The sequence below is a fragment of the Lissotriton helveticus genome, chromosome 6 (assembly GCF_964261635.1).
Source record: "Lissotriton helveticus chromosome 6, aLisHel1.1, whole genome shotgun sequence".
Taxonomy (NCBI): Eukaryota; Metazoa; Chordata; class Amphibia; order Caudata; family Salamandridae; genus Lissotriton; species Lissotriton helveticus.
Window position 1 is genome coordinate 1,423,433,215 of NC_136067.1, and position 26,727 is coordinate 1,423,459,941.

The 26,727-nt window shown below is 42.5% G+C and overlaps 1 protein-coding gene across 2 annotated transcripts in view; it reads left to right on the forward strand.

Moving 5' to 3' along the window:
- ENPP3 (ectonucleotide pyrophosphatase/phosphodiesterase 3) overlaps positions 1 to 26,727 on the forward strand; it is a 709,442-nt gene that overhangs the window by 299,318 nt on the left and 383,397 nt on the right. For both annotated transcript variants that reach the window (XM_078649216.1, XM_078649217.1), the window contains exons 9-10: positions 5,930 to 6,049; positions 10,844 to 10,953. In XM_078649216.1, coding sequence (XP_078505342.1) covers positions 5,930 to 6,049; positions 10,844 to 10,953 — 230 coding nt within the window. The remainder of the gene's footprint in view (positions 1 to 5,929; positions 6,050 to 10,843; positions 10,954 to 26,727) is intronic.

Here is a 26,727-nt window from a genome sequence, read left to right on the forward strand (position 1 = left end):
TCAAAGAAAGGTCCATCAGTACTTAGTTGGTTTGATTTTGGTAAGCTTGATATCATACTTGATCCCAATAGTCCAAATCCTGTGATGTTAATTGATGAACAGAATGGGATTTCTCCACTAATGTTAAGTAAATTTCCTAATGTTTTCTCGAAAAGTATTGGGAGGTTAATCAACTTTAAACATGAAATTCGGTTAAAAGAGAACTTTTGCCCAAAGGTGCATAAAGCGAGAAATATACCTTTTGCTGTCAGAGAAGAAGTAAAAAATGAGTTAGATGGTTTAGTGGAAGGGGGCATAATAGAAAGAATTGAATCATCTGAATGGGTTTCACCCATAGTGGTTGCCAGACGGGCCAATGGTAAGGTGAGACTCTGCATTGATCTTCGCTACCTCAACAATAATATCATTGTAGATCAGTTTCCCCTTCCTCGTATTTCAGAAATGCTGTCTGTGGTTGATGGTTCTAAGTTTTTCTCAACCATCGACTTATCTGCGGCTTATCACCAGATAGAACTTAGTGAAAAAAGCAAAGATTTAACTGCATTCATTACACCCTTTGGGTGTTTCAGATTCAACAGGATGCCTTTTGGTTTGGCATCTGCGGCAGCTATTTTTCAAAGAGTAATGCAAGATATTCTGAAAGACTGTAAAAATGCCGTCTGTTTTCAGGACGACATTTTGGTGTTTAATGATGACAAAGATAAACATATCTCTGCTTTAGAAGAGGTTTTAGGTGCGCTGAATGCACATGGCCTCACTATCAAGCATGAAAAGTGTAAATTTGGTGTTCATTCTGTGAATTACTTGGGGCATGAACTCTGTGAAGAAGGTATCAAACCTAAACCTTCTCTTTTAGAAGCCATTAAATCTGCCCCTCATCCTAAATCAAAGGATGATGTGAGATCATTTTTAGGATTAGTGGAATTTTACGCCAGGTATGTACCTGATTTTTCATGCAGGACATACAGCATTAGGCAGTTAATTAAGAATAGAGTTGCTTTTGAATGGACCAATGAATGTGAGAAGGAATTTTGTGATGTGAAAGATGCCATTTGTTCTGCCAATGCTCTTTCCTGTTTTGATCCATCTTTACAAAACATCATCACCACTGATGCTAGTTCAAAGGGTCTGGGGGCTGTGTTTACTCAAAAGACTAAAGAAGGAAAAGAAGTCATTATTGCACATGCTTCTAGGGCTCTTACTCCTGCTGAAGAAAAATATTCCACAATAGAAAGAGAGACTTTAGCGTGCATATGGGCTTTGGAACATTTTAGAGTATTTATTTGGGGTAAAGAGTGTGTACTGAGGAGTGATCATAAACCACTGGTACGTCTTCTTACCACTGAAGGGATGTTGAGAGCCTCTGCTCGTATTGCACGTATGTCCATGCGCTTACAAGATTTCATTTATGACATACAATATGTACCCGGGAAAGAAAATGTGTCTGCTGATTTTCTGTCAAGGATGCCTTTACCTATCCAAGAAGATTTGCATAATGAGTGGGATGATTTTCAAATTGCTTTGATTCACGATGAAGGTCCTATTTCCATTGATCAGACTCTGTGGAGAGAGAAATTTGAAGTTGATGAAACCTTAAAAAGTGTGGCAGATTATGTTACAAGTGGCTGGCCTGAAAAAAAGTATCTTGATTCTAGTTTAAAGAGCTTCTGGGAAGTAAGATCAGAGCTTTCATGTTGTGAAGATATCATTAAGAGAGGTGAACGTATTGTCCCACCTACAGGTGTGAGGAAGGTTATTGTTTTACAAAGTCATGAAGGACATAGTGGCATGGTCAGAACTAAACAGCTAGTCAAGCGTTTATTTTGGTGGCCTGGGATGGATATGTTTATTGAGCGAATGGTTAGGAATTGTGTTGTTTGCGCAAACTCTGACAAGTCATTAGTCACCCTGAAACCAAATATGGGTGAGCACACCATACCTGACAGTCCATGGGAGACCATCGCTATTGACATTATGGGCCCCGTTGGTTATGATTCTAAGTATGTAATTGCAGCTATAGACGTTTTCTCTAAGTGGCCTGTGATCAAAATTGTTCAAAGAATAGATACTGATTCAGTACTATGTTTCTTAGATAGAGTTTTCATTGAGGAAGGACTGCCAGTAAGGATTATATCTGATAATGGAGTTCAATTCAATTCAAAAAAAGCCAATGATTATTTTACAAGGCTGGGCATAGTACACTCTACCACCTCTTTATATAATCCCAGTGGCAACGGAGTTATAGAGAGGTTCAATAGAGTTCTCAAGAGTGCCATACAGTCTGTTGGCAAGGATGATAAGAAATGGGAGATTGAAATCTTTAAAAAAATCTGGATGTATAGAACAACCATGAATTCAATGACGGGTTATTCCCCGTTTGAAATCATGAGGGGGAGAACTCCTAGGACTAAAGTGAATCCATCATGGTTAGTGAAGTCATCCTCCTCTAATGTAGATCTGAAGAAAGTCAAAGAGAACCTTATTCGTACTCACTGTTCTAACAAGAAGTATTTTGATGAGAAATGTGGTTCTAAAACAGATCCAAAGGTAGAAATTGGGATGATGGTGAAAGTTAAAAAACCCTGGAAGGTCAAGAAAGGAGAAAGTGCGTTTATGGGTCCTTTCGAGGTCATTGAAATCTTGAAAAACTCTGTAAGATTATCAGACAATAAAGTTTGGAATCTCAGTAGAATTGCTATTCTCAAGGCTGATAAAGATATTTATTGTAAAGAATCTACATTAGAAAATTCTGATTTTTCATATTTAGATGAGGATTTGAGTAGAAATGCCGTTTATGATGAACCTTGTTGCTCCACCACTAGCAACATCAATCATGGTGGAGATGTAATACCTTGTTGTTCCAACACCAGCAATTTCAATCAGAGTGTTCCTCAATCCCAAGCTAATAATGTTTCTTTACAGAAAAGGGCCACAAAGAAACCAAGGTGGTTATCAGATTTTGTTGCCTATATGGTGGAAAAATTTTGAGTTTCACATTTTTTTAATTTTTTCCTTATTTGTTTCATTTTATAAGGAGGGAAGGTGTGTTGTGTTCATATGTTATCTCGTGCTTGCCTGTTTCGCGCTGGCATTCACGTGCACGGACTCGCGCCTACCTCGCGAGTGTATTTACCTTCAAATACATCTCGTGACATGTATCCTTTCAAAGGTGTATTCCTCGTGACATGTATTCTTTCAAATGTGCATTCCTCGCTACACTGTACTGTTTGTAATGTACCATACTATGTTATTCAGTGAATGTGAATCAGTTACTGCTGTTGCACGGAGCCATCGGATGTGTGCCGGGGATTGCCTCCTATCTTGGAATAAACTTACTTTCTACTCAACTTGTATTCCTGGATATTGATTTAACAGACACCAAGACCTGACTCTTAGACTGAACTGCACCGCCCCCCCCCCCCCACATGCCTTAAGACACTAACGGGTGATTGGTCAAGCTTTACAAAAACCCTGATTGATTGATATTAAGATGTGGAATGAAATCCTCCTAAATGTTTGGTAGCACCACTCTGGCTTAATTTTAAGCTGTGATTTGTCCACCTCCCGGGGTTGGAGAGCCGCCAATGATTGGCATGGCTTTGAAACCTATCAACTCTTCAGTTGGTTTTGCACTGGACACTTCTATCTTCAGATGGTCGACCTGAATCGACCGATTATTGCTAGCTTTCTTATTTGTAAGATGTTACGTACAATCTTGGGGGCATATTTACTGGAAACTGTGGAGCGCTGTGTTACGCCAAAACTGGTAACACCGTGCTCCCTCAGTCTCAAAACACTGGGATGCACCGTATTTACAAGAATGTGGCACACCCCTGCGTTTCCGCTAGCTCTGATGCTAAAAAAGCTGATGGAGCCAGCGCAGACACCCTTGTGCCATGTTGTGCATTCTTTATGTGTAGGAAGGGACACATTTGTGCACATAAACAATCTTAACAGGTGATTTCCTGTTTCTATGTGTTCTGCAGAATGCAGCACACATGGAAAGAGCAAAGTACGAGGAGAAATGAAACATTTCTCCTCATATCGCCGGCTTAAGACCAGGTATCCTCTGGTGATATTTTTGCGCTGCCCCATACCCTGTAAATAAGGGGCAACCTCAAAGAGCAATGGTTGCTCTGGCGGATCTCCCACTGCAACACCCATTGCCCGCCCCTTTCACACTAAGTGCTGCGTGAATAGGGCATTATTTGCAAGGTGACGTTAAGCCACGTCAAGTGACTTAACGCCACCTTCTAAATAAGGCAAAGGACTTAACGCCACCAGAACGTGGAAAAAGTGACGTTCTGGTGGCATTAACACCTTGTAACTATGTCCCCAAGGTTAAAAAAATAATAATACACGCCTATTAAACTTAAACCATTCTAGCCTTATTGCTTCCTTAGTTTTCTTTTTCATTGTTCTGATCTTAAAGAGTGAGTTATTCAAAAGAAATAGGGGGCCCATTGTTTCACCATTGCGGCTGTCGTTCAGGGCAGGACTGACTACCGAGCACTTTGGAATGCTGCCTAGCTTCTGGCTAATTTTACTGCAGTGGCGGCTGATTTTGTTCATGGAGACCTGCGTGTGCTTCAAAATAACGAAGGCAAAACGAATTTCGTTTAGTACACGCAGGTCCCCATCAACCAAATCAGCCCCCGGCTCAGCAACATTCCAAACTGCCCAGTAGCCAGTCCGGCCCTGCTGTCGTTTTCCGAAGACGTTTAAGTGAAAGCAGAAACTAATTATTTTTGACAGATACCATACCACACCATCCTTTTGTTCAGATGCTTCTTCCCAAGAGAGAAACTGTGTTTTGACTACCATGTGCGATAGGTTACATGATAAATTCAAAATGAGAATACATTATAAAGGTTGATTGGCACCTACCACAAATGCAACAGCCATGAAATATTAAAAATGCGCAGTGGAGCATCTAAAACATTTATTTTTGTAGATCACCTACACATATAACATAAAGCAAATATTTACATTGGTGTGCGTCAATCAGATTTGAACTGTTGATGTCATTGAGTCAATGAAGGACCAGACCTTAGACAAGATGATTCTCAATTTGCTCTCAAATAGGGTCACAAACTCAACGTAACAGTATTCTGAGCAGAAGCGGCTAGTCGATAACATGCACCATCAATTTCTATCTCCTCATTAAATAAATGAATAATCAAACTATCCACTTTGAGAGAAGTGGAGCACAGAGTGAGATAAAAAAGACAACATGGCTGCTACAAATATGTCTCACAACCACAGTGCTATAGAGTCCGGGTGTTCAATCGCATGAAGCACCAAGGCAAGGAATCCACACTCCTCTCCTCCATCTTAAAATCTTTGGCACAGCTCTAGTGTTTCTATATGAGTTGGCAAAATGTATAGGTTGCCTTGTACAAAAATGCATCAAAATGTACTGATAAAAGTTGACAAAAGTCTGCCACATTTCCTAATAAATTTCCAGACGGCATCTAAAGGTATTTTTAGTTCTCAGAGTTCAGCTACTTTTCGCTAGTGGGGGTTTTAAACCTTTTGCCAGCCCTTGGTTGTGCTGTAAATAGTGAATGAGAGATAATCGTTGACAAGGCTGAACTCCTTTTTTCAGTGGAAAATGCTTACTCCAAGAGCACCAGCAAGCAAATGCCATAACAATACACATGATGCTACGGGTCCTGCCGTCTTAACGCATTGGGCACGCCGGGCAGTTGCCGGGGAGGGGGGATGGGGGGTGTAGGGCACAAGCATAGGGGCCCCATGCAGACCAGAATTTAACACTAATTTTCCGTTAAACATTTTTATTCCTGTGACTGGTTGTGTAGGCAGGGCCCAGTGCACTGCTTTGCCCAGGGTCTATGATGCTGTTAAGACGGTGCTGGGTTCCTGATCTCTTAACCTTTAAGTAATACTGTTTATTGTGTGTTTTCAGGGATTGTTTCCAGAGTCTAATGGCATAATCGACAACAGCATGTATGACGTCACCCTGGACAAGTCATTTTCTCTTTCTGGGAATGAGAAATTCAACGAGACCTGGTGGAGGGGTCAGCCGGTATGTTTCGGTTATCGATTATTTACATATAATAGGGTACTTGCCGAAGGCACTCGGCCAAAGGAGTCACTGCCAGATGCTGATCTGCTTACTGCGAGAAAACGATATGATCTAAAACAGCCCTTCATAAGTGAGCTACATTAAGACAATACTTAGTGCCAATCTAAATTGTAGAGGAGATCAAATCAGGGTCTCCGGACCAGGGGGAAATAGTTTCATAAAAGCAAGACTGCTTCAGGGAATCAGCGTCCTCTTTTCAGACTTTGCATGCGTGCTGCACACAAGCAAAGTGGGGAAAGCTTTTAAACTTGTCTTGGCATGGTATTTTGTACAGGAAAAGTACCCTTCCTTTACAGGGTTTTCTGTGGGCCTTGCTTCCTTTAGTCATCATGGATTCTCATATCAACACCGAACGCAGACCACCCCCCCTTTTTTCACAGACTTTGACTCTCTTGCATCTGTGAAAGACCCTGATTGCCAGGAAAATGATTTCAATGTGTTCATAAGATGTCACGACATATTATCATTGGGTTTATAAATCCAGCATTGGTCTGGTTCTAATTTAGTATGGATTTGGATTTGGTGTTCTCAGCTGGAATATTAGGTATTTCAATGATAATCCAGAAGAGATTATTCTCAGAGTGGCTTGCCTCTAAATAGTGGTCTGTAAGTGTGGTGACTGATATTCCTACTTGTCTCAAATCGCAGGGGCAACTTGAAAGGTAAATTACTCCACCCTAAGTTATCTATGTTAAACAAACACAAACATTAAACATATGTAATGTAGGAAATAGGCTTCTAACCCATGAAAACCGCTTCTGTTTCACTTTTGCACTACTGATTTTGGACATCTGCTGAGATGTGGGACCCCATAATGGAGATTAATGTACTGAAAACTCTATGTAAAAGTATTTTTAAGCTGTAACCTGTTTTGCTCATTTAAAGTAAATACCACTAGTGTGCATCGGGCTCATGGTCTCAGCATCAGATGTAAGGGAACACATGCACACGGTGTTCACACTTATGAAAGCTGAATGAAAATCATTTTTGCCTGACTCTGCCTGTCATCTGCACACAGGCAGCACTGTCACAGATGAGACCCCGATTTAATTGACTGTGGCCTGCGAAGGCTGTATAATTCAACTGGGACGATTTCTTTTTGTCTAAAGTGTAAATCTGTAGTGTTTAAAATGTTTTGCACTTTGAATATATTGAATTTGTCTAATTAAATCTGAAGCTTCCTTCAGGAAATCGCTAAAAACCTTGATTTCTGGAGCCCCTGACTCTCTATGCTTCCCGCTCGTTTTTTAATTCCTTCCGCCCCCCCATCGCCCCTTCCCCCCCCCCCCAGGCAACTCGGACTATCCTGTACCTTTCTTTCTCCTATGTCTGCACTGCGCCAAGATGCTCCTTTGGAGTGATAGTCGTGCTTTCGAAATTCTGTATACAATACAATAATGTGTGCCTAAAACATGTGATTGCCATGAAATACAAGTGTCATTGACATGGCCTTATTAATTGATTGCTGGGTCACAAACTCATAAAATGAGTATGTTTTACTCTAAATGAGCTTTGTTCTCATAGACATTTACTTGGCATATTTCCCAGAGCCAGGCTGAAATCCATGCTTTTAGCCACCCAGCTGGGATGGTTATTTGCACTACTGTCCCAGTGGGCTAATCCAAGCCTCCTAAACATAATGGGCCCATTCTAGAGAGATATGAAATTTCAATTTGGCCTGATTGTATTGGTATTGGGAAAACAAGAGATTGCACGGCCCAAAGAGCCTGCCATGCTGTCAAGCACCAGAGTGTTTGAGTGCCCCAAAGGTAAGGGAGTAGAACTGCTTGGCAGAGTAAACATCCCAGCGGGTGCATCAGAATTAAAGTGAAAACAGAGAAAAACAAAAGATTTTCTTAATGCGGCTGCAGCCACATCAACGTGTTGGAAGACAAGCCCAAACAGCAAAGGCGTACCCTTTAAGTCTTGGACAATGAAAAATGATGGAGCATATTATCAAGAGAAGGCGTTAAAATTATCACCGCTTTAGAAGCAGGAATCTGCCGCTAAAGCGGCGATAATGGGCTTGGTAATACGCCCTTGTGAATTCCCATAGAAGCCCATGTTCTGGTGTGAACATGGGCTTCTAATGGAATTCTCAAGGGCATATTACCAAGCCCATTATCGCCGCTTTAGCGGCAGTTTCTTGCCACTAAAGCGGCGATAATTTTGACATTATTCTTGATAATATGCCCCTATCATCTTTACACTTTGGAGCTGTCAGAGGGGCAGGCACACCATTGAGGCCATCATTACGGGGTAAGCAGAGTGGAATTACCCCATGAAATTCGGCTCTTCTTGATTCATAGAGAGTCAGTTTCTACACTGGGTTTTACAGTGTGAATTGTTCTCGATTTTACTGTGCAGTAAATCTGCAAAGTTAAATGACATGAGTCTGGCTGCATCAGGACTCAAGCCTTCTTCCTCCTCTTCCTGCCAGAAAACATCTTCACCTCCCCTCCTCTCTTTCTGCCACAATCCTCTCTCGCACTTTACACGCACTTTACACCTCCCCCAGAGATTAGAGCAGACAGTAAATGTATACGTTAAACACCATGAATTTGGAAATTCAATGTAATTTTATAACCGTAAAAATCAGTCCCACAAGGTAAACCCCTGTTCCATTACGTTTAACTTATAATTGCCCAATACTCTGACCAGCTTATCGCACAGTACTCAAGCCCCCAGAACTGTGCAGCTCGGGCTCTAAATTGGGGCCTACGTGTCTTATTTGGTGCTGAGCTCCTGCTCTGAGGAGCAGCAGGCCTCCACATACAGGGAGAACAGTGCCACTCTAAGTGCCCCGGGAAGAGGAATTAAATAACCCTGGGAGAGACTTGGCTCAGTTTCAAGATGCTGCTAGGATTGAACTTGTGGCACTAGGAATGTTGGATCCTTTGGGGGATATGTACAAGGAAGTGGTGGAGAGAGGCATTGGCCGTCATTGCTTAACGCCTCTCTTCACCACATCTGTAAATGTAAATGTTTTTGAGCTTGTAAAGCGCACTGCTACCCGTCCATAGGTCTCCTGGCGCTGTATAACTCTGGGGAACCCGTCCTGGCTTTCCCTGTGGGATGGTCCCTTGCTGGGAGTCCCCAAGGTGGAGCCAGGCATCCCCGGAATTGGTGGGGCCGTTGTGGAGATTAGGCAAGCTGATGCCCAGAGTTGCCGAGTGGAACCCCTGATTAGAGTAAGCACCGAAGCGAGAATTATCGAGTCCGCTGACCAAGGTCCACGACCCTGCCGCGTCGGGAATTGAACCCTGGTCCCGGGCCGACTTCTTCTCTCGGGCCTGCCGCCTCTAACCAGTGAGCCACACTACTCCACTACATCTGAAACGCAAGGCTGCCTCATATTTACAAGAATGCGGTGCAGCCTTGCATTTCCCCCTGCGATGGCACTAAGTTTAGCAACTTAGCGCCAACGCAGGCACCTTTGCACCATTATGCAAGAGTGTCTGCGTGCAGGGGAGGATTGTTTATGTGTAGGAAGGTGTCCCTTCCTGCACATAAACAATCCTAAAATGCCATTCTGTCACTGTCATGTGTGCTGCTTCATGCAGAATACATGAAAGTCACAAAATAGCTTTTTTTTAACCCCTTCGATGCTGATGACGGCTCCCAGCCGTCATGCATCACGGGGCTCGTGTGCTGATGACGGCTGGGGCCGTCATGATCCCGCCCACTTCGAAAAACGCCTCACAGGCGCAGAATCGCGGCCGCGCCCAAGGGGTTAAAGGATTGTTATGTACAGGAAGGGACACCTTCCTGTACATAAACAATCCATGACATTTTGTTTTTTCCATGTGGGCTGCACAAGGCAGCACACATGGAAAAAGCAAAAATGAGGATAAATAATGCATTTCTCCTCGTTTAACCAACTGAAGACCAGGTTTAGCCTGGCCTTAATTTTGACGCTGCCTCCTATGTATGCCACCCTAGTACATATTGGGCAGCGTAAAAAACAATGGGTGTTGCCGTGGAACGCCCACCGCAACATCCACTGCCCAACCCTTTCACACTAACCGTAGCGTGAAAGTGGGTTTTATTTACAAGGCAGCGTTAAGCCACGTTAAGTGACTTAACGCTGCCTTGTAAATAAGGCGCAGCCCATGACGCCACCACATCGTCGATAAAAGTGACGCTGTGGTGGCGATAGGGGCTTGTACATATGCCCCTTTGTGTTTTAAATCCTGAATGGTTGTTTGGAAATATGGACTAAAAGAATAAATATGTATTTTCAATGATTTTTATTGTTGGAATATTAAAGCCAATGGTTTTTTTTTGATGGTGGATGACCACAATTATTGTGAGAAAGCCAATAGGCTTGCGATTCAGCATGGTACAGGTATTGTTAAAATATGTAGGCTTAATTTAAGGTTGTATTTACTCTTGACAGAGGCCTGCGTTTTCATATTTGCATATCCTTATACAGTCTGCAATGGGTTTGTATAAGAGGTATGATTGCTTTAGTTGTTACAATCTGCTGGTGCACATAAGAATAAAGATGCCTCAGACATGTGTGGTCTAGTCAGAGTTTAGAGAGTGGGTCTCCTTTTTCTAGGGCACATGTTTTGGAAACCCACCCAGTTTGTGTCCTCTTCCCCCCGGGAGAGATTGCTTTCCTAACTGCCATTTTGTAAATATTTGTAATTTTGTATGTAGTATTTAGTTGAGTGTGCAATAAAGTACTTGTATGAGTGTTAATCATTGCTTTATTTCTGCCTCCTTCAGATCTGGCTGACTGCCATGTATCAGAATTTGAAAGCCGGGACATACTTCTGGCCTGGATCTGATGTCAAGATCAATGGAACGTATCCTGATTTATACAAGCTGTTTAACAAGTAGGCTATTGTTCAATTATTATTGGCACATTGACTGGTATGTTTAGATTGGCTCAGCCAATCCAAATGTTTAATGTTGTATGCCTGCTTTTAAGCATGTAATATACCGGTGACAGATTACAGTTATAAAATAAAAATGGCACATCCTCAAACTGGGACAATATTCTTTATGGCTTCTTCATTTTAGACATTTTAGATTTAGGAGCCATATTCTTAAGAACAGCATACATTTATTCCTATAGCTTTCCTTCTACACTTAGAAGACATTTTGTATTTTTTGGGAATTCAAAGCGAGACCATGAGTGCACCTGGGAAGCTGTGATAGTTTCAGATTTCTTTGAATTTGTTCAGGTCATTTAGATCCCTGAATTATTGCACCTCCAAAGCCGTCATCGAAGCCACTGTCTGCACCTAAGCAGTGGTCACAGCTCGTGAGAAGCACAACGCATCGACCGTGATAATATTGGAGCCCTGGCCTCACTGACGACGACGCTTCACACCGCCATCAGCCCCTAGTTTGCCAACAACAGCATCATTAACTTCGACTTTGTCCAACGACCCTACTGACTGCACCAAGGCTGAGGGCACTGCTTGTGAAGCACACAACGCATCGCCCCATCTCACACCGCAGACCCGGTTCTACCGACAACAGTGCTTCTGCATCAACCCTGCGCCGCTGCCAGCACCAAAGCTGTGGTCAACGCATGAAGAGTACGACGCATCGACCACAACAAAATCCCTTCCCTGACACCTGCCCATGCCAGCACTCCTGACTTCGACATCATGGAGTACGACCTGTAATGCATGTGACTTCAAGGTCTCACTGACTTCCTGAACCCAAGCCCCTCTGACGCCCACAACGCCTCATCTGCAGATCTCACCGCAAGGTCCTTGAGGGCTCTAGCTTTCCAAAGGTCCTGTTTTGTGGGTCATCCCGACACTGCACCACTGACCTGTTGAATTTGTGTTGTTCCCCGCACCTTGATAGCTTTTGGTGCTGTCAACTTCAGGGAACTGTATTTTTGGTTTATTCTTGCAAAATTCCTATCTTTAATTGGGTATGTTGGAGTTTTGGTCTTGTTTTATTCAGATAAAGATTGATTATTTTTCTCAACTGGTGCAGTGTCCATTTGTAGTGTTTTCACTGTGCTACTGTGTGTGTTTTGTACAAATGCTTTATACATTACCTCTCAGGTAAGCCTGACTGCTAATGCCAGGCTACCAAGGGGGTGAGCAGGAATTATCTTAGCGGTGTCCTTTACCCTAAGTAGAATAAGGGTCCCTACTTGGATAGGGTGCAAGACACTGCCAACTAGAGAGCCCCATTTATAATACTAACACATAAATAATACCATTGTTTAACAAATATACATAGCAGAAGTTGTGAACACTGCAATGATATTGACCATGTCTGCACACCTTTGAAGGCAGCACTGAAACAGTTGGAGCAAAAATAATTGGGAATAAGACTTCTGGGTTAAACAGGTGTTTATGACTATTTGTCTTGACTGAAGACAATTTTGGACACAAGGGGATGTTTACCTGGTAGCACTGGCTTAATAATTGTTTAACCTGCTGCCAAAAAACGAGTTATATTTCTAAGGCTGTGGGGTGTAGAAGCCCCCCCATCCCTTGGTAAGCATGCCCATAGCTTACCCTCATAGTCACCCTCTTAAAGCAAGGCGTAGCCTACCCCTTCCAATAGAAGTTCTCGCGCCTTAAATATCTGGGGGTCTATGTAAACAGAGACTTGGACCGAATAGTGGCAGACAACCTCGATCCCCTGCTGGCACGTATGCCCAACTTGGACTCTTGTTATGGGGGAGGTTATAGGCGGTGAGAATAGTGACGCTGCCATGAAATACCTACTTCCTTGGTATGCTGCCCTTATTGGTCCCTATCTCCTTACTGCACTCTGTGAACCAGTGTATACAGTCTTTCGCCTGGGTGTCTGCCCGCCCCCACTTGCCATGCCAAAACTTCTGCCTCACCGCTCATATGGGGGCCTGGGTCTTCCCTCGGTTGAGCATTATGCCTTAGCCCTTCACTTACAGCTTGCTTACATGCTCATCAGGACTTCGGACCTGCCGTAGTGGGTGTTAATGGAGTGTGCACTGCTAGAACATCCACAGGGTTTGCACATACTCAACAAGGGTGGCTTGCGCATGTCGGACTTCGCCAACCCGATGCTGCAAGCCATGGTTAAAATCATGGTACATGCCCACCACCTCTTTGCGGTGGACCCTCTTCTCCATGACCACGTACCACTGTGGGGCAACTCTAGCATACGCATAGGTAGCAAAATGTTGAACTGTGAGGCATGGTGCTCAGTGGGCATCAGTAGTCTCCATCAGATCCTCGAACAGGGTGCACTCAAATCCTTCACAATGCTCTTTAAGGAATTTGGCCTCTCACCCCGCCAGTCTTGGCGATACCTGCAGCTACTGTGATGTATTCCTATAGGTTCTGTATCGATCCCCCTATTCCTGACCCTATTCTGGTTAACGAGTTAACTAGCAGCCATCCCATGATGCAGAAACCGTTATCTGATTACGCCAGACCACGGCACAGGAGCGCGTTATCTGATTAGGTCATAACGCTTGCCATCTAATTAGGCAAGCAATATTCCTCCAGCCCCTGATAAGGCATACGGAGTTCTCAAAACAAATCAAACCTATGACAACCTGGGAAAAACCCTGCGGCCATTGTTTTCATTTCACCGAGAACTTCAGTAAAAGAATGCGCTAACGACCAGCTCGTATGACATCCTTATTGACGTATCTATGTCCATCCTTACGTCAATCTCGGCACCTTACAGGTATAAATATTACCGATATTACCTTAAGCAAACACACGCGGTGGTGACGAGATCGGAGCAGCGAGACTTCCCGAAGCCCAGCAGAGAGCGAAGCCCACTAGCTGCCCCGCCTTCCTGACGCGCTGAGAATGAGACGCTGCCTTTCTCCTGCCGAGAAATCCAGCTCCGGCGCTTCCGAGCAGCCCTCGCAGGCAGCTTGGAATATCGAGACCTCAGACGAGAGATACTATCCCTCAACCATCCTAGACCTCAGGTACGGAACTGAATAACCCCTTGCAGAGAATTCTTGAATCAGTCACTTGGCAAAACAAACTTAACTTAGACTGCTACTTTCTATCCCCGCCCACGTATTAGGCTTAGGTCAGGTACACTGGGGTAGGCGTGGTTAGAAGCACAAGTTGAGTACGATTAGTCAAATGTTTATATGTATGTATCTATTTTATCCATTTTAAACCACCATATGGCTTAGAAACCATATAAATGTTTTTACAGTATTATTTTATACTTCTGCTTTTATTGTATGCACTTTACTTAACCATAAGTATTGCAATAATATTGATTAATTTCTCTTGTACGAGAAAAGAGACTGATCAATAAATAACATCTTTTATTGAACCGTCTCTTCTTTTTCTCTACAATCTGGTGAAACTAAGAATGCACGTACTGACTGAGTAAAATAAGTTGTCTTTTGTTTTACATGACTCTAGAGATACACTCTTGATTAGGGGAGAGCAAAGTTGTCATGTTCTATGGTTGTCAGAAACTAAATCCCTTCTTGTCTATCCAGGGAGGTTCAACTCTTCCTTGTCTATTCGAGAAAGTTTCTAGTGAACTCTGAGCTAGCTGGCAAACCCAAAACTTTAAGTCTAATATCGACAGTAGAAGACCTAGTTAACGTCTGGTCTAGGTCTATACTATTGGAGGTATTATTCCAATGCGCAGAGCCTATTGGGATAATAGGAACTACACTACATGGCGCCCAACGTGTTTGGATAGGCGATAAAACTAACGCAAGACTTTAGAGTAACTCAGTCGTGCTTTTTCACTCAGACCCCTTTTTCCCATAATACTCCAAAGACGTGTGGAGTGGGTGAGAGGTAAAATCCGCCAAACCTCGCAGGAGGGAACTCCTATGTATGGTTCTTGGTTTAATCAACGTTGAAGGATACACTGTTCCAAAATATTGTGCATCTCATCTTTGTTTCCACAAGAAACCTGATCTGCAAACAAACAGAATAACCATCCTGACAGTAAAATGCCAGACAGTGATGATGAAAGAGAGAGAGCTAGAGTAGCAGCTGAAGTAATAGCAGCTGATAATACTATGCAAGAAGCAGACCCGGATATAATACTCATCCCGGTCAACATAAGAAGATCTATAACGTTAAAACTTATAGAAAATGGACTGACACCAAGAGGTGGTACAGTCATATTCGTAATTGAGGCACACGAATATCGGCAGACAGAGGTATTCTATTCATGGATAAACTTTCCAGCAGCAAATGCTGTAACAAAGGAGTTCCACTGTTATAAAATAGAGGAACCTCCGGATACCTACACTCCTTTCGAGGAAGTGGAAGTACCACTCAAATTCCAAGAGCATCTGCTCTTGTTTAATGGCGCCCTAAAACATAATAATCACATCACCAGGCTCGGTCCACTAGGTAGACCAGGAGCAACGTGGCCGGTCCTAGCCGGATACACAGCACATCCAGACATCAAAAGGATGTCTGCAGCAGATGTTTTAGTACAACTAAAACAATTAATTAAAATATATAGACAACTAGTCCAATATGTAATGCGGACTTCAACCATCCAACCTGTAGTTAAAATCCCACAGCTGACCCCTCATCAGGGGAACACAAATAAAATTACACCACAGAACATACAGTCCTGCCTAGGTAAAGTACCAGCTAAACGGGAACAAATACCATTCTGGTTAGCACAATAAATCACCCAAATAGAGGCGGTGTTTCCAGACACCACCCCTGTGGATAAACACAGGATTCTGACTATCTGTCTTCCAATGGGAATCGCACCACACGTGGAGGACTGTGACACTTGGGGTACAGTCTTTGCTTCCATTTACAAAAAAACACATGGAGTTCCATCCATGTCAGTAATACCAGATGTGCTAAAACAAATTCAAGACGAATACGGTCCAGAACCCACTTTAACTCTTGGTATGAAATTACTAAAAGACTTCAAGCAGGTCTCGGCAATATTACTAGCCAACATAAAAGGAGAAGCAGCGAATGTGGCGATCCGCCAGAGGTTAATAGAGACAGATATAGCAGACCAACCAGCTGAAATTGCCAGAATTATAGAAAAATCCTATGAAGAACTAGGTAGAGATAGTTTGGGTGGAATACCAGTAAAGCCCCAACTAATTGAAAGTCCTGAAAAAATATTTATTAAAAATAATCTAAACAGTCAAAAGAAGAACTGGGATGGAAACAAACAATCCAATCCAAAAGAAAAGAGATTCCAGTCCAGAGGAAGGTCTCCTCGGCGGAGAGAAAGATCTCCGGACCAAGGACCCAAGTCTCCCCAAAGGGAGCCCTCTGTGAAAAAATACAACCTTAGAAATAGGGATAACATAAAGAAACCGGATAGATATCAAGATTTTGATACACGTCCCTCTCAATCTTTTCAGACTTCCTCGCAGAAATCGGAAAGAAGAGGACGATCGGAACCCAGGGAAGGGCACGTCAAGTCCAAAGACAAGGAACCTGCTCATCCAAATAAAAAATTACAGTTTCCAAAGAAGAAGGTAGCCAGCATTAAAGTATTCAACAATGCCGAGAATACTGAGGACACAGCTGAAAAACGGAGAGTGGGCTCAGACAATGCTAGACAGCGCAGCAGAAGTGAGCATAGCACGCAAAGTCCTTATGAATCATCTGGAGACAGTGGACACGAATGAATACATTCAGGTGGAAACTGCAGACACCAGAGTTAGCAAACCTCACAAAATATATGAAATACCTTTACGTATAGAAGGGGATAAGACTAGAAAAATAAGGGGCCTTTTTTGGGATAATCTCTCCAAGGGCTATGACATCCTTCTAGCTGAAAAAGATTGGCCACCAGAGTTCGTCAGGGAGTGCCCACATGGCGAAGAAATAATTATGCCTGCCTTCTCAAATCATATTCCAATTCATAAAAAATATACACTTGCAAGAAAGTGGGCAGTAGCTCAAGCTCCTGCTTTATATAAAAATCATGTAGGATGGGATGAGGACTCTCCTCCTCACAAAATCCAGTTAAAATCACAACCTACTGCACAAAGGCAGTATCCAATCAAGCAAGAAGCTAAAAAACAGGTAAAAGAAATTCTAGATCAACTAGAATACCAGGGGGTGATTGAAACTTGCACCTCACAAATGAACAACCCTTTGTTTCCTGTCTCCAAACCAGACAACTCATATCGTCTAGTTTTGGATTACAGACACCTTAACTCATGTTGCAAAACTTTTGCAGTACAAAACTCGCATAGTGCTGCACTAATGAATAACATAGTGCGCAAAACATATAAAACAACATTAGACAACTCTAATGGATTATTTTGTCAAAATATAGCACCAGAGAGCAGATACTTATCAGCGTTCTCAATAAATGGCGCTCAAAAAGAATTCTGTCGGTTACCCCAGGGGTACAAGAACAGCCCAGGAGTATTCTCAGCGAGGGTAACAGAGTTACTACAAATATATGATGACGAAGCAGTATCTTATGTCGATGACATATACCTAACAGATGATGACTTGGATACTCACTTGAAGAGAGTGAACACCATAATACTTGGGTTCGCAGCAGAGGGTTACAAATTCAACTTTAAAAAATCGAGAATTGCCCATCTAACAGTCCTGATCTTAGGATATGAATTATCAAGTGAAGGCAAAAGCCTGGCTGACAAGTTCCTAGAGAAATGTGCCGTACTCCAAGCACCTAGAACACTAAAAAACCTACAGTCAATTCTAGGCTTCCTAAATTTCGGAAGAACATACATTGCAAATTACGCAGAAAGGGTCAAACCCCTTTATGATCTAATAAAACCAGATTTAAAAAAATCAAATTGGACTCAAAAACACACAGAAATTCTGAGATCCTTACAAACAGATATGTTAATTAAAACAAAATTAGAAACACGTGATAACACACGCAACCTTGTGATTCGAGTCATCCCAGGAAGATGCGGATTCACATACCTGACCTCGAATGAGGGAGAAAAGGTACCAATTGCATTCAAATCACACTTGTACACAGAAGCTGAAAAGAAATTCAGCATTAAAGAAAACATTGTTCATGCAGTTCAAACCGCAATAGCTAGAGAAAAAGATAAAGCTGACGGTAGACACATCACAGTCAGAACAGCAGAATCAGCCTTTGAGGCATTAACAACACCGTGTAATTTACCAACAACAGCATTGAATCCGGAATGGATACAATGGGTGAATTCCATTACAATGGACAAAGTAAAATATTACTTTGATCCAGAACTAGAGGAACTAAAATATCTAGAATATGAAAGAATATTCCCTCTGCCAATCGACATTCTGCCATTACGACAGTACGCTTGTGTAATCTATACAGACGGACATGCTCAACCATCCGTTTGGGGGGAACAAGCATACAACCCCACATGTGAGATTACAAAAGAAGTGTGGCGCGGAGGTATACTAAGACCTCTATTAACAAAAACACACTCAGTAGAAACTAATTCAGAACAACAGACTGAAATAATAGCATTGAAAATGGCGCTAGATAATGCAGATCGCGAATTCCCGACACTCATAGTGTCCGATTCGTATTACTGCGTCAAATCATATAACAGCGATTTGCAGAAATGGATTCAAAACGGTTACAAAGATGGCACAGGTGCAACAATAAAACAAAAACTGCTTTGGGAACAAATAGTTCTGTTAAAAAAAGAACTACCAAAGACTCACGTGATACACTCACTGAGTCATCAGCGTGATGGCGTTCACGTTGCAGGGAATTCATTGGCTGAGAAAGCCACAGCGGTAGCAACTGAATCGGCTTCCGTAGCTAGAAAAAAGCGTGCAGTAAAATACATTGATGGTGAAACAATGCTGGCGGTGAAAACGTCATCAAAAGGCGACTGCTCAGCGTTACCGATCAGTTACCCACTCAAATATACATACATAATCGATGCGAACTCCGTTCCTTTTGCTCGAATCCCTGGAGTGGGGGATAGAGTAATTCCAAACAAGGACAGGAGAACTTTGTTAATAGCAGACGCACATATGGGCGAGGGTCTCAGACACCTCAAACTAAAAGATTCTCTGGAAGAACTACAATCAGTGTACTGGTGGCCAGGCATGAGCCTGCATCATCACATCTTTGTAAAAAAATGCCCGGGCTGCAACAGAGATCGCAGCGGCGAGAGGAACGGGGTAATACCATGGCGTTTCACTCAATAAGGGCTAAACAATAATCAGTGAAACAAGTGTAAATAATGCGTCCCATTAACAAATAAAGACTAGTTTCCACTTATAAATGTAGACCCCAGCACTCGGCTGACGTCGGGACTGTTATACAAGATTTGCGAGTCTAAATGGCATATACGCTAGGAGCATGCTACGTTTGACCAATGTTTTCACTTTAGCCCTCAAGCTTGTGGGAAAGCACGGCCAAATGAGCATAGCGAAGCGGGATTCTTCTCACTTCCTTCCTGAGGGATACGGGACGGTGTAAAGAAAAAACCAAGACATAAAGAAATCTATAACAGCAAAGGTATTAGGTTCGGGAGCTGGGTGGGTCAAACATCTAATAAGTGTCCAACGTAGTCTAAACAACTTGCCAAGAAATTCTCTCAGGGGATTCAGTCCGTACGAATTACTGTTTGGAACTAGGATGCTAGTCTTAGATCTTGACAGTCAGACTTCAGTGGTAAAAGAAAAAAGCTTTGATATCAAAGATCGTTTGGCTATTTTACAGGACTTAAACGAAACAAGAAAAGACCTGAGCAACATAAACTTGAAACAGCAGCCAACAACCACTGAAGAACCACCACCTGTCCCAGCAGGACCTGTCTGGATTCCAAAAGTCGGGGATCTAGTCAGAGAAAAGATCGCGGTAAAGAAGGAATTTGGGCCTTCTTACAGAAAAGCAGTTCCTGTCTTGTCCATCAACGGGACAAGATCAGTTGTACTACCGCCGCTTGCTGGTAAAAAGGAGAACCGAGTTGTATCCATCGACCTGGTAAAACCACAATCATGTGGCCGATAACAAACAGTAGGCCAAGTGGACTCCCGATAAGTAGTAGAACACCAAGGTTTGCTACAAGTACAGAGGTGCTAACTAAAAGGCTAATCACATTCGAAACGCCTACAGAACAACAACAAGGACTATGCAACAATGAAATGGAACTCACACCTCTGAAAACCCAAATAAAAACATTTAGTAGAGACACACCAACCTACAATGAAGTAACAAATGAATATGCTGAAGCTGCAAGAAACAGTAATCCTGAAGCAATTGGAACAATAGACAGAACGGCATCCGGCTACTTCATCAACTTTGAAGATTCTTCTGAAGATCTAAGTGAATCAAAGACACAGCCATCAACAAAAACTTTTAAAGATAAAGCTAAGGAACTTTTGAAACAGCTGAAAGAAACCTATCTGATTTCTCCGTGGATTGAATTTTGGGTGTCATTTGGTGTATTTATCCTGATACTTTGGCTCATCATGATACTATGTTTGGGACGCTTCATTGAGGGAAAATATGCTAAAATGGACACAGCAAGCCAGAAAATCAACTTGATCCTCAAGCCACACACGTCTTCACACGTCAAGAAAAGAGAACTTTCTTCAGTCAATTTCACAGCCAATCCTATACCGGGTGGGGTAGCATGGGACAATACTGACTATGAAATTTATGGTCCGGTCGAAATCCTCAAATATCCACACCAAATCAAGATCTCGTTGAGTGACTTTGTAAAACCAAACTCATTTGCTGATGATTGGGACTTTGAAAGTATTAATAACATGATGTCTGATCTAGTGATGTCTGCTAAATTTACCAAACATGATTATTTGCAGGGTTCGTCTAAATATGATAGTATGTACTGCTACAACCACTATGGTAACCATTTTTTACATAAATCAGCACAACCTAGAAATGTTTTAAATTATAATCAATGGGAACATTGTGCAACCCCTCCCAAAGGAAGCTCAAGAACCTTTTATGACAAATATTCATACTTTTCAGGGTTCAACACAAGTAATGCTGAAACATTTTATTTCAAATTGTCAAATAAGACAGGAACAAAAACCATGCTTACAAACACAAAATTGATATATTCGGACTCATTTTTTTAACAAATGAATACATTTGGTTTTGATTATTGGGACAAAAATGTTGAAGTGAAAAGTGTTTGGGGTACAAAAGAATGGCAAGTACAAGGTATAGAATCATTGTTTAGAGCCTGCATGATCCCAGAACAAATTATATTCTTGAATGAAACTATTCAACAAACTACCTGTCTTGGATTAGCCAAAATCAAAAACTTAAATAAACCGTCTATTCCAAAACCAACAATGAACAGCAATATCTCTGCAGATGAAGAGATAGACGTAAACTATGTATTAAACCAAAACAGAACAAATCCTGATTGGAAACAATGGTTAATCTGGCCCACAGATACTAATAACTGTCAAGACAGATTCCTGAACAAAACACAGGGGTTCACATTGACCAGGCCAGACCCTAGATATTCCCAAAGACAACACCCAGGGATAATCACCACCTACAGTGTGGGCAAACTCTGCCTTCAATGGCTAAAAACTTCCACACTGACAGAAATTAAGCAAAACCTAACTTTACTTACTGATGGTGCTGACTTGCGTGATTTCATTATGGGACCACGCAAACAGCGTCAAAAACGCTTCATAGCAGCCTCTATATATGCAGCTTACAACGAGGCCTGGAAGATAACTCAAATTGAGACAGCAGAAAGTATACGGGAAATTGACCGTATTAATTTGGAAAAATCGCTTTCTGTAGTGGACAATGGGTTAATGACTCTGTCCTCCAGAATCTTTTCATTGGACAGCCTTGTGTCATCAGCAATCGACATAATATCGCAAGACTTACTGTTGTTACAACACGGTCAGTCTCAATTGCGTTCTATTGTACAGCTTGGCTGGACGTTACAAAACCTGCGTTCAGGCTATGTGCCTTGGCGTTTGATCAACACAACGTCACTATTCACTATCTTTAACCTTACTGATAAACAGATCAGTATGGCACAAAAGGGTGCTGATTATACAATCCTGAGCATTGAGAAACTCGAGAGATTACCATTGACAATGTCAGAACGACCTGTCATTGAATGGATAATACATGGGATAATTAATATTCCGATATCTACTTTCAGGTTTCAATACTGCCAAAAATATATACAGGCTGGCATGTACGAAAAATTGGGAAAAGGGTACATTAAGACAACATGGAACTTGCCCTATTCACATGCATGTGTCAGTAATAAAGGACAGAAAGTGTTTCTTAGTGGCAATAATTGTGCGATGTCACTAAGCGGTACACTTCTGTGTAATGGAATTAGTTTGCATGGAGCCTGTGAAGGGAACTCAAATAACCTTTCATGTCACCAGCTAGGCACACCTGCAACAGAGATAGAACCATTCTTTAAAAGACTCTATAACGGGAGTTACATTCTAATTGTGGATCGCAGATGTTGTAGTCTACAGCCCGGGGTTCCTTATCTCGTTAGTACAACTGCGAAGGTCATGTGCTGTGGACGCTTATTGTTCCCCAGCTCATTTCCAGACAGGGAGGCAAGGGCATGGCCTCACTTGAAAATTACTTCTATTCGAGTTGATACTTTAAGCAGAATGAAAACAGTGCTTCTTCAGACGCCGACCAGGCTCACGTCATCAAAAGAAACGTATGATCTCCTAGTCGCAAGGACGACTGCAGAGATTCACTCATTGTTATCAACTAATTCCCCCATACATTTCGCAGAAATCCTGAATGAAATCTTAAATATTTCTGATACCAGTGGAGTCTCAAATGTATTTAAGACAGTATTTTCGATGGCATTAACACCATTCAAAGCCATACTGGGTATTTTTCCAGACTTCGTCCATTCGATTTTTGGAGGAGTTCCCCTCATTTTGGGACTAATTGCAGGAATCCTATTCTTAGTCCTTATATTTCGTTATGGCAAACCGTGTCACAGACAAAACACCTGCGACAAGGGAAGAAACAATCCGAGCCATTGGATACCAGGACCGGATATCAAAAATCCTGGGACTAACCTGGCTTAGAGACCTGAACATGACTTGGTTTCTTTCATTTCGACCGATATGGCAAAGATGTGTTTTACTTGTATTAAGGTGCATGCTGTGCGGAGAAGAATGCGTGTTGGACACCTGTCTGACGCTACAATCGGATGCGCCAATGGATGCAGAAACATTGTTGGGTCCGGTAAAGGCTCATGCATTGTGCTGCCCTCAACGGCTGCCAATCCTGATGACGGCATTCGTGGAAACTTCACCACTACGATTAAGGGGTAGTGAAGATCAAGATGAAAGCAGCATCGATCAGGTACAACCTTCTGTCAGCAATACTAATCAAAACGTCAATGGAGACAATCATGCACATGAATGCATGGTTACATCCTTTTCCGAGTTAGTGGAACTCTCACAGGAAGCTGTTGACAGCTTTTTCAGCAGTCTCAACGATATGATGTTCTCACCAGAGCAGAAATAATGACTCTTGAACAAGCTAGCACACGGCGTTCCCGACACCTTGAATTTGGCCTTCAACTTTAATAATAAAGTAGCAAGATCGACTTTTCCTCCAGTTCACGGACAGCAATTTTTTAGCAGCCCCAAAATATTTTTGTTAAATTTTACGGGACACTTTTCTTCTGCTTAAAGTAAGAACTATTCTTAGAGAACTAATTTCTATTTTTAGAAACTTCATAGACATTAGCTGCCCGCTGGTATGTTTATAAATATTTTTGAACTGTGATGAAGTGGTCTCGAACTTTTCTTCTGTATTAAGAGCCATTTCATGTGTAATTCTAATATTCAATTACTAATAATGTATACATATGCGTGATTATTTTAGCATTATTCTACTGCTTGAGTGCATATAGTACATATGACTATTTTTTTCCCCGTATGTTACATAATTTCAAAATGCATTATGTGTATTTTGGGGTGGTAAGGTATACACGATACTCTACAGTATGTTTTACTATGCCTAGATTCGTAAATATGGCCATAGTTAGCGTGGAGTGGGTGTGATGTATTCCTATAGGTTCTGTATCGATCCCCCTATTCCTGACCCTATTCTGGTTAACGAGTTAACTAGCAGCCATCCCATGATGCAGAAACCGTTATCTGATTACGCCAGACCACGGCACAGGAGCGCGTTATCTGATTAGGTCATAACGCTTGCCATCTAATTAGGCAAGCAATATTCCTCCAGCCCCTGATAAGGCATACAGAGTTCTCAAAACAAATCAAACCTATGACAACCTGGGAAAAACCCCGCGGCCATTGTTTTGATTTCACCGAGAACTTCAGTAAAAGAATGCGCTAACGACCAGCTCGTATGACATCCTTATTGACGTATCTATGTCCATCCTTACGTCAATCTCGGCACCTTACAGGTATAAATATTACCGATATTGCCTTAAGCAAACACACGCGGTGGTGACGAGATCGGAGCAGCGAGACTTCCCGAAGCCCAGCAGAGAGCGAAGCCCACTAGCTGCCCCGCCTTCCTGACGCGCTGAGAACGAGACGCTGCCTTTCTCCTGCCGAGAAATCCAGCTCCGGCGCTTCCGAGCAGCCCTCGCAGGCAGCTTGGAATATCGAGACCTCAGACGAGAGATACTATCCCTCAACCATCCTAGACCTCAGGTACGGAACTGAATAACCCCTTGCAGAGAATTCTTGAATCAGTCACTTGGCAAAACAAACTTAACTTAGACTGCTACTTTCTATCCCCACCCACGTATTAGGCTTAGGTCAGGTACACTGGGGTAGGCGTGGTTAGAAGCACCAGTTGAGTACGATTAGTCAAATGTTTATATGTATGTATCTATTTTATCCATTTTAAACCACCATATGGCTTAGAAACCATGTAAATGTTTTTACAGTATTATTTTATACTTCTGCTTTTATTGTATGCACTTTACTTAACCATAAGTATTGCAATAATATCGATTCATTTCTCTTGTACGAGAAAAGAGACTGATCAATAAATAACATCTTTTATTGAACACGCCCGTCTCTTCTTTTTCTCTACAATCTGGTGAAACTAAGAATGCACGTACTGACTGAGTAAAATAAGTTGTCTTTTGTTTTCACACGACTCTAGAGATACACTCTTGATTAGGGGAGAGCAAAGTTGTCATGTTCTATGGTTGTCAGAAACTAAATCCCTTCTTGTCTATCCAGGGAGGTTCAACTCCTCCTTGTCTATTCGAGAAAGTTTCTAGTGAACTCTGAGCTAGCTGGCAAACCCAAAACTTTAAGTCTAATATCGACAGTAGAAGACCTAGTTAACGTCTGGTCTAGGTCTATACTATTGGAGGTATTATTCCAATGCGCAGAGCCTATTGGGATAATAGGAACTACACTACACTACTGCATAGCCTAAATCACTGCTTAGGTAGGCAACCCTCGGTACTCCAATCCTCTCCTGTGGCCTCTATCTTAGGACATGGGGCCACTTCTGCGGGGTGATGCCTGGCTTCTGTAGACTCTTAAGCTGCCATCTTTTTGCACTGCCCTTCCTCAATAACCTCTGCACCACATGGCAAACCAGGTTCCAGATGGAATATGAACTGGAGGATTGGGTTGAACTCCTGGAGGCTTGATCGCGGGGCACAAGAGACTTGATTGAAGTTTTGCCTTTTTAAATCAGTGCATTTCTAGCACTGAACTCTCGTGAAGTTACAAGCAGTGAGCCTGTTACCTCACGAAAATTACTGGTGCTGCCCCATGACGGCTATGACCTGCTGCATATCTTCTGTGACTGCCCGTCGATACATTCTTTTTGGGAGGAGGTACCCTCTTCAGGAGCACAAAAGGGGTGCCCTATGCCAAGCCCCAGGAGTCTTTACGGCAGGACCTTGGATAAAACGTCAGTGCCCCGCTAGTCCTTTGGGCAGTTGTAAGCCTGAGCGACCGGGGACTTGCCTTGCAATGCTCCACCCCTAAAAAGGCGTAAGTAAGGTCATGAACTGGGGGTCATGCTAATTAATCGGGCAAAATCACCCAGGTAGATGGTACCATTTATTGGGTTGGCCAAGGTGCTGTTTGGCTCATCAGGCAGGCACGGCAGCTCAGGTCAGTCACAGCTGCCTGCCCTTGGATCGCCAGTAAGTTTACCCACCACATTGGCAAACTTCTTGTATGAAATAAACCTGCAGCAAACTGATTTCCAACAAACCTGGTTTTGCGTGATTATTTATTGCAGGGCATGCGATGTTCATCGTGCGTGGGGAGGGTTGCCTATATCAGCACTATGTTGAGGCCTGGAAAGTCCCCAGTTTAACACGTGGTTTCCGCCCACCTCAAAGAAAAGGTTTCAGGGCTCTATCTGCTATTGTGGATATTAGGTGGTTTGGGATGTGAACAGGAATTATACTGAAAAGGTATGTGAATCCGGGTGCTATGTTCATTTTAGGTATTTGAGCCTTCTCCCCGAGAGACAAATTAAGATGTGTCCATCTATTCAAATCCACTTATACTTTTGAGACTAGAGGTATAATATTGTGCTCGACCTTTGTCCTCAGAAGTTTACCAAGATTTGGGGCATATGGGTGGATCATTATGCCTTGTGCAATTCTACTCCTCAGTGATTGTTGGGGGGGGGCGGGGGGCAGTGGGGACTAACTGGAATGCAATATCTTTTGTTGTTATATTTACTCTCTCAAAAACTAATAA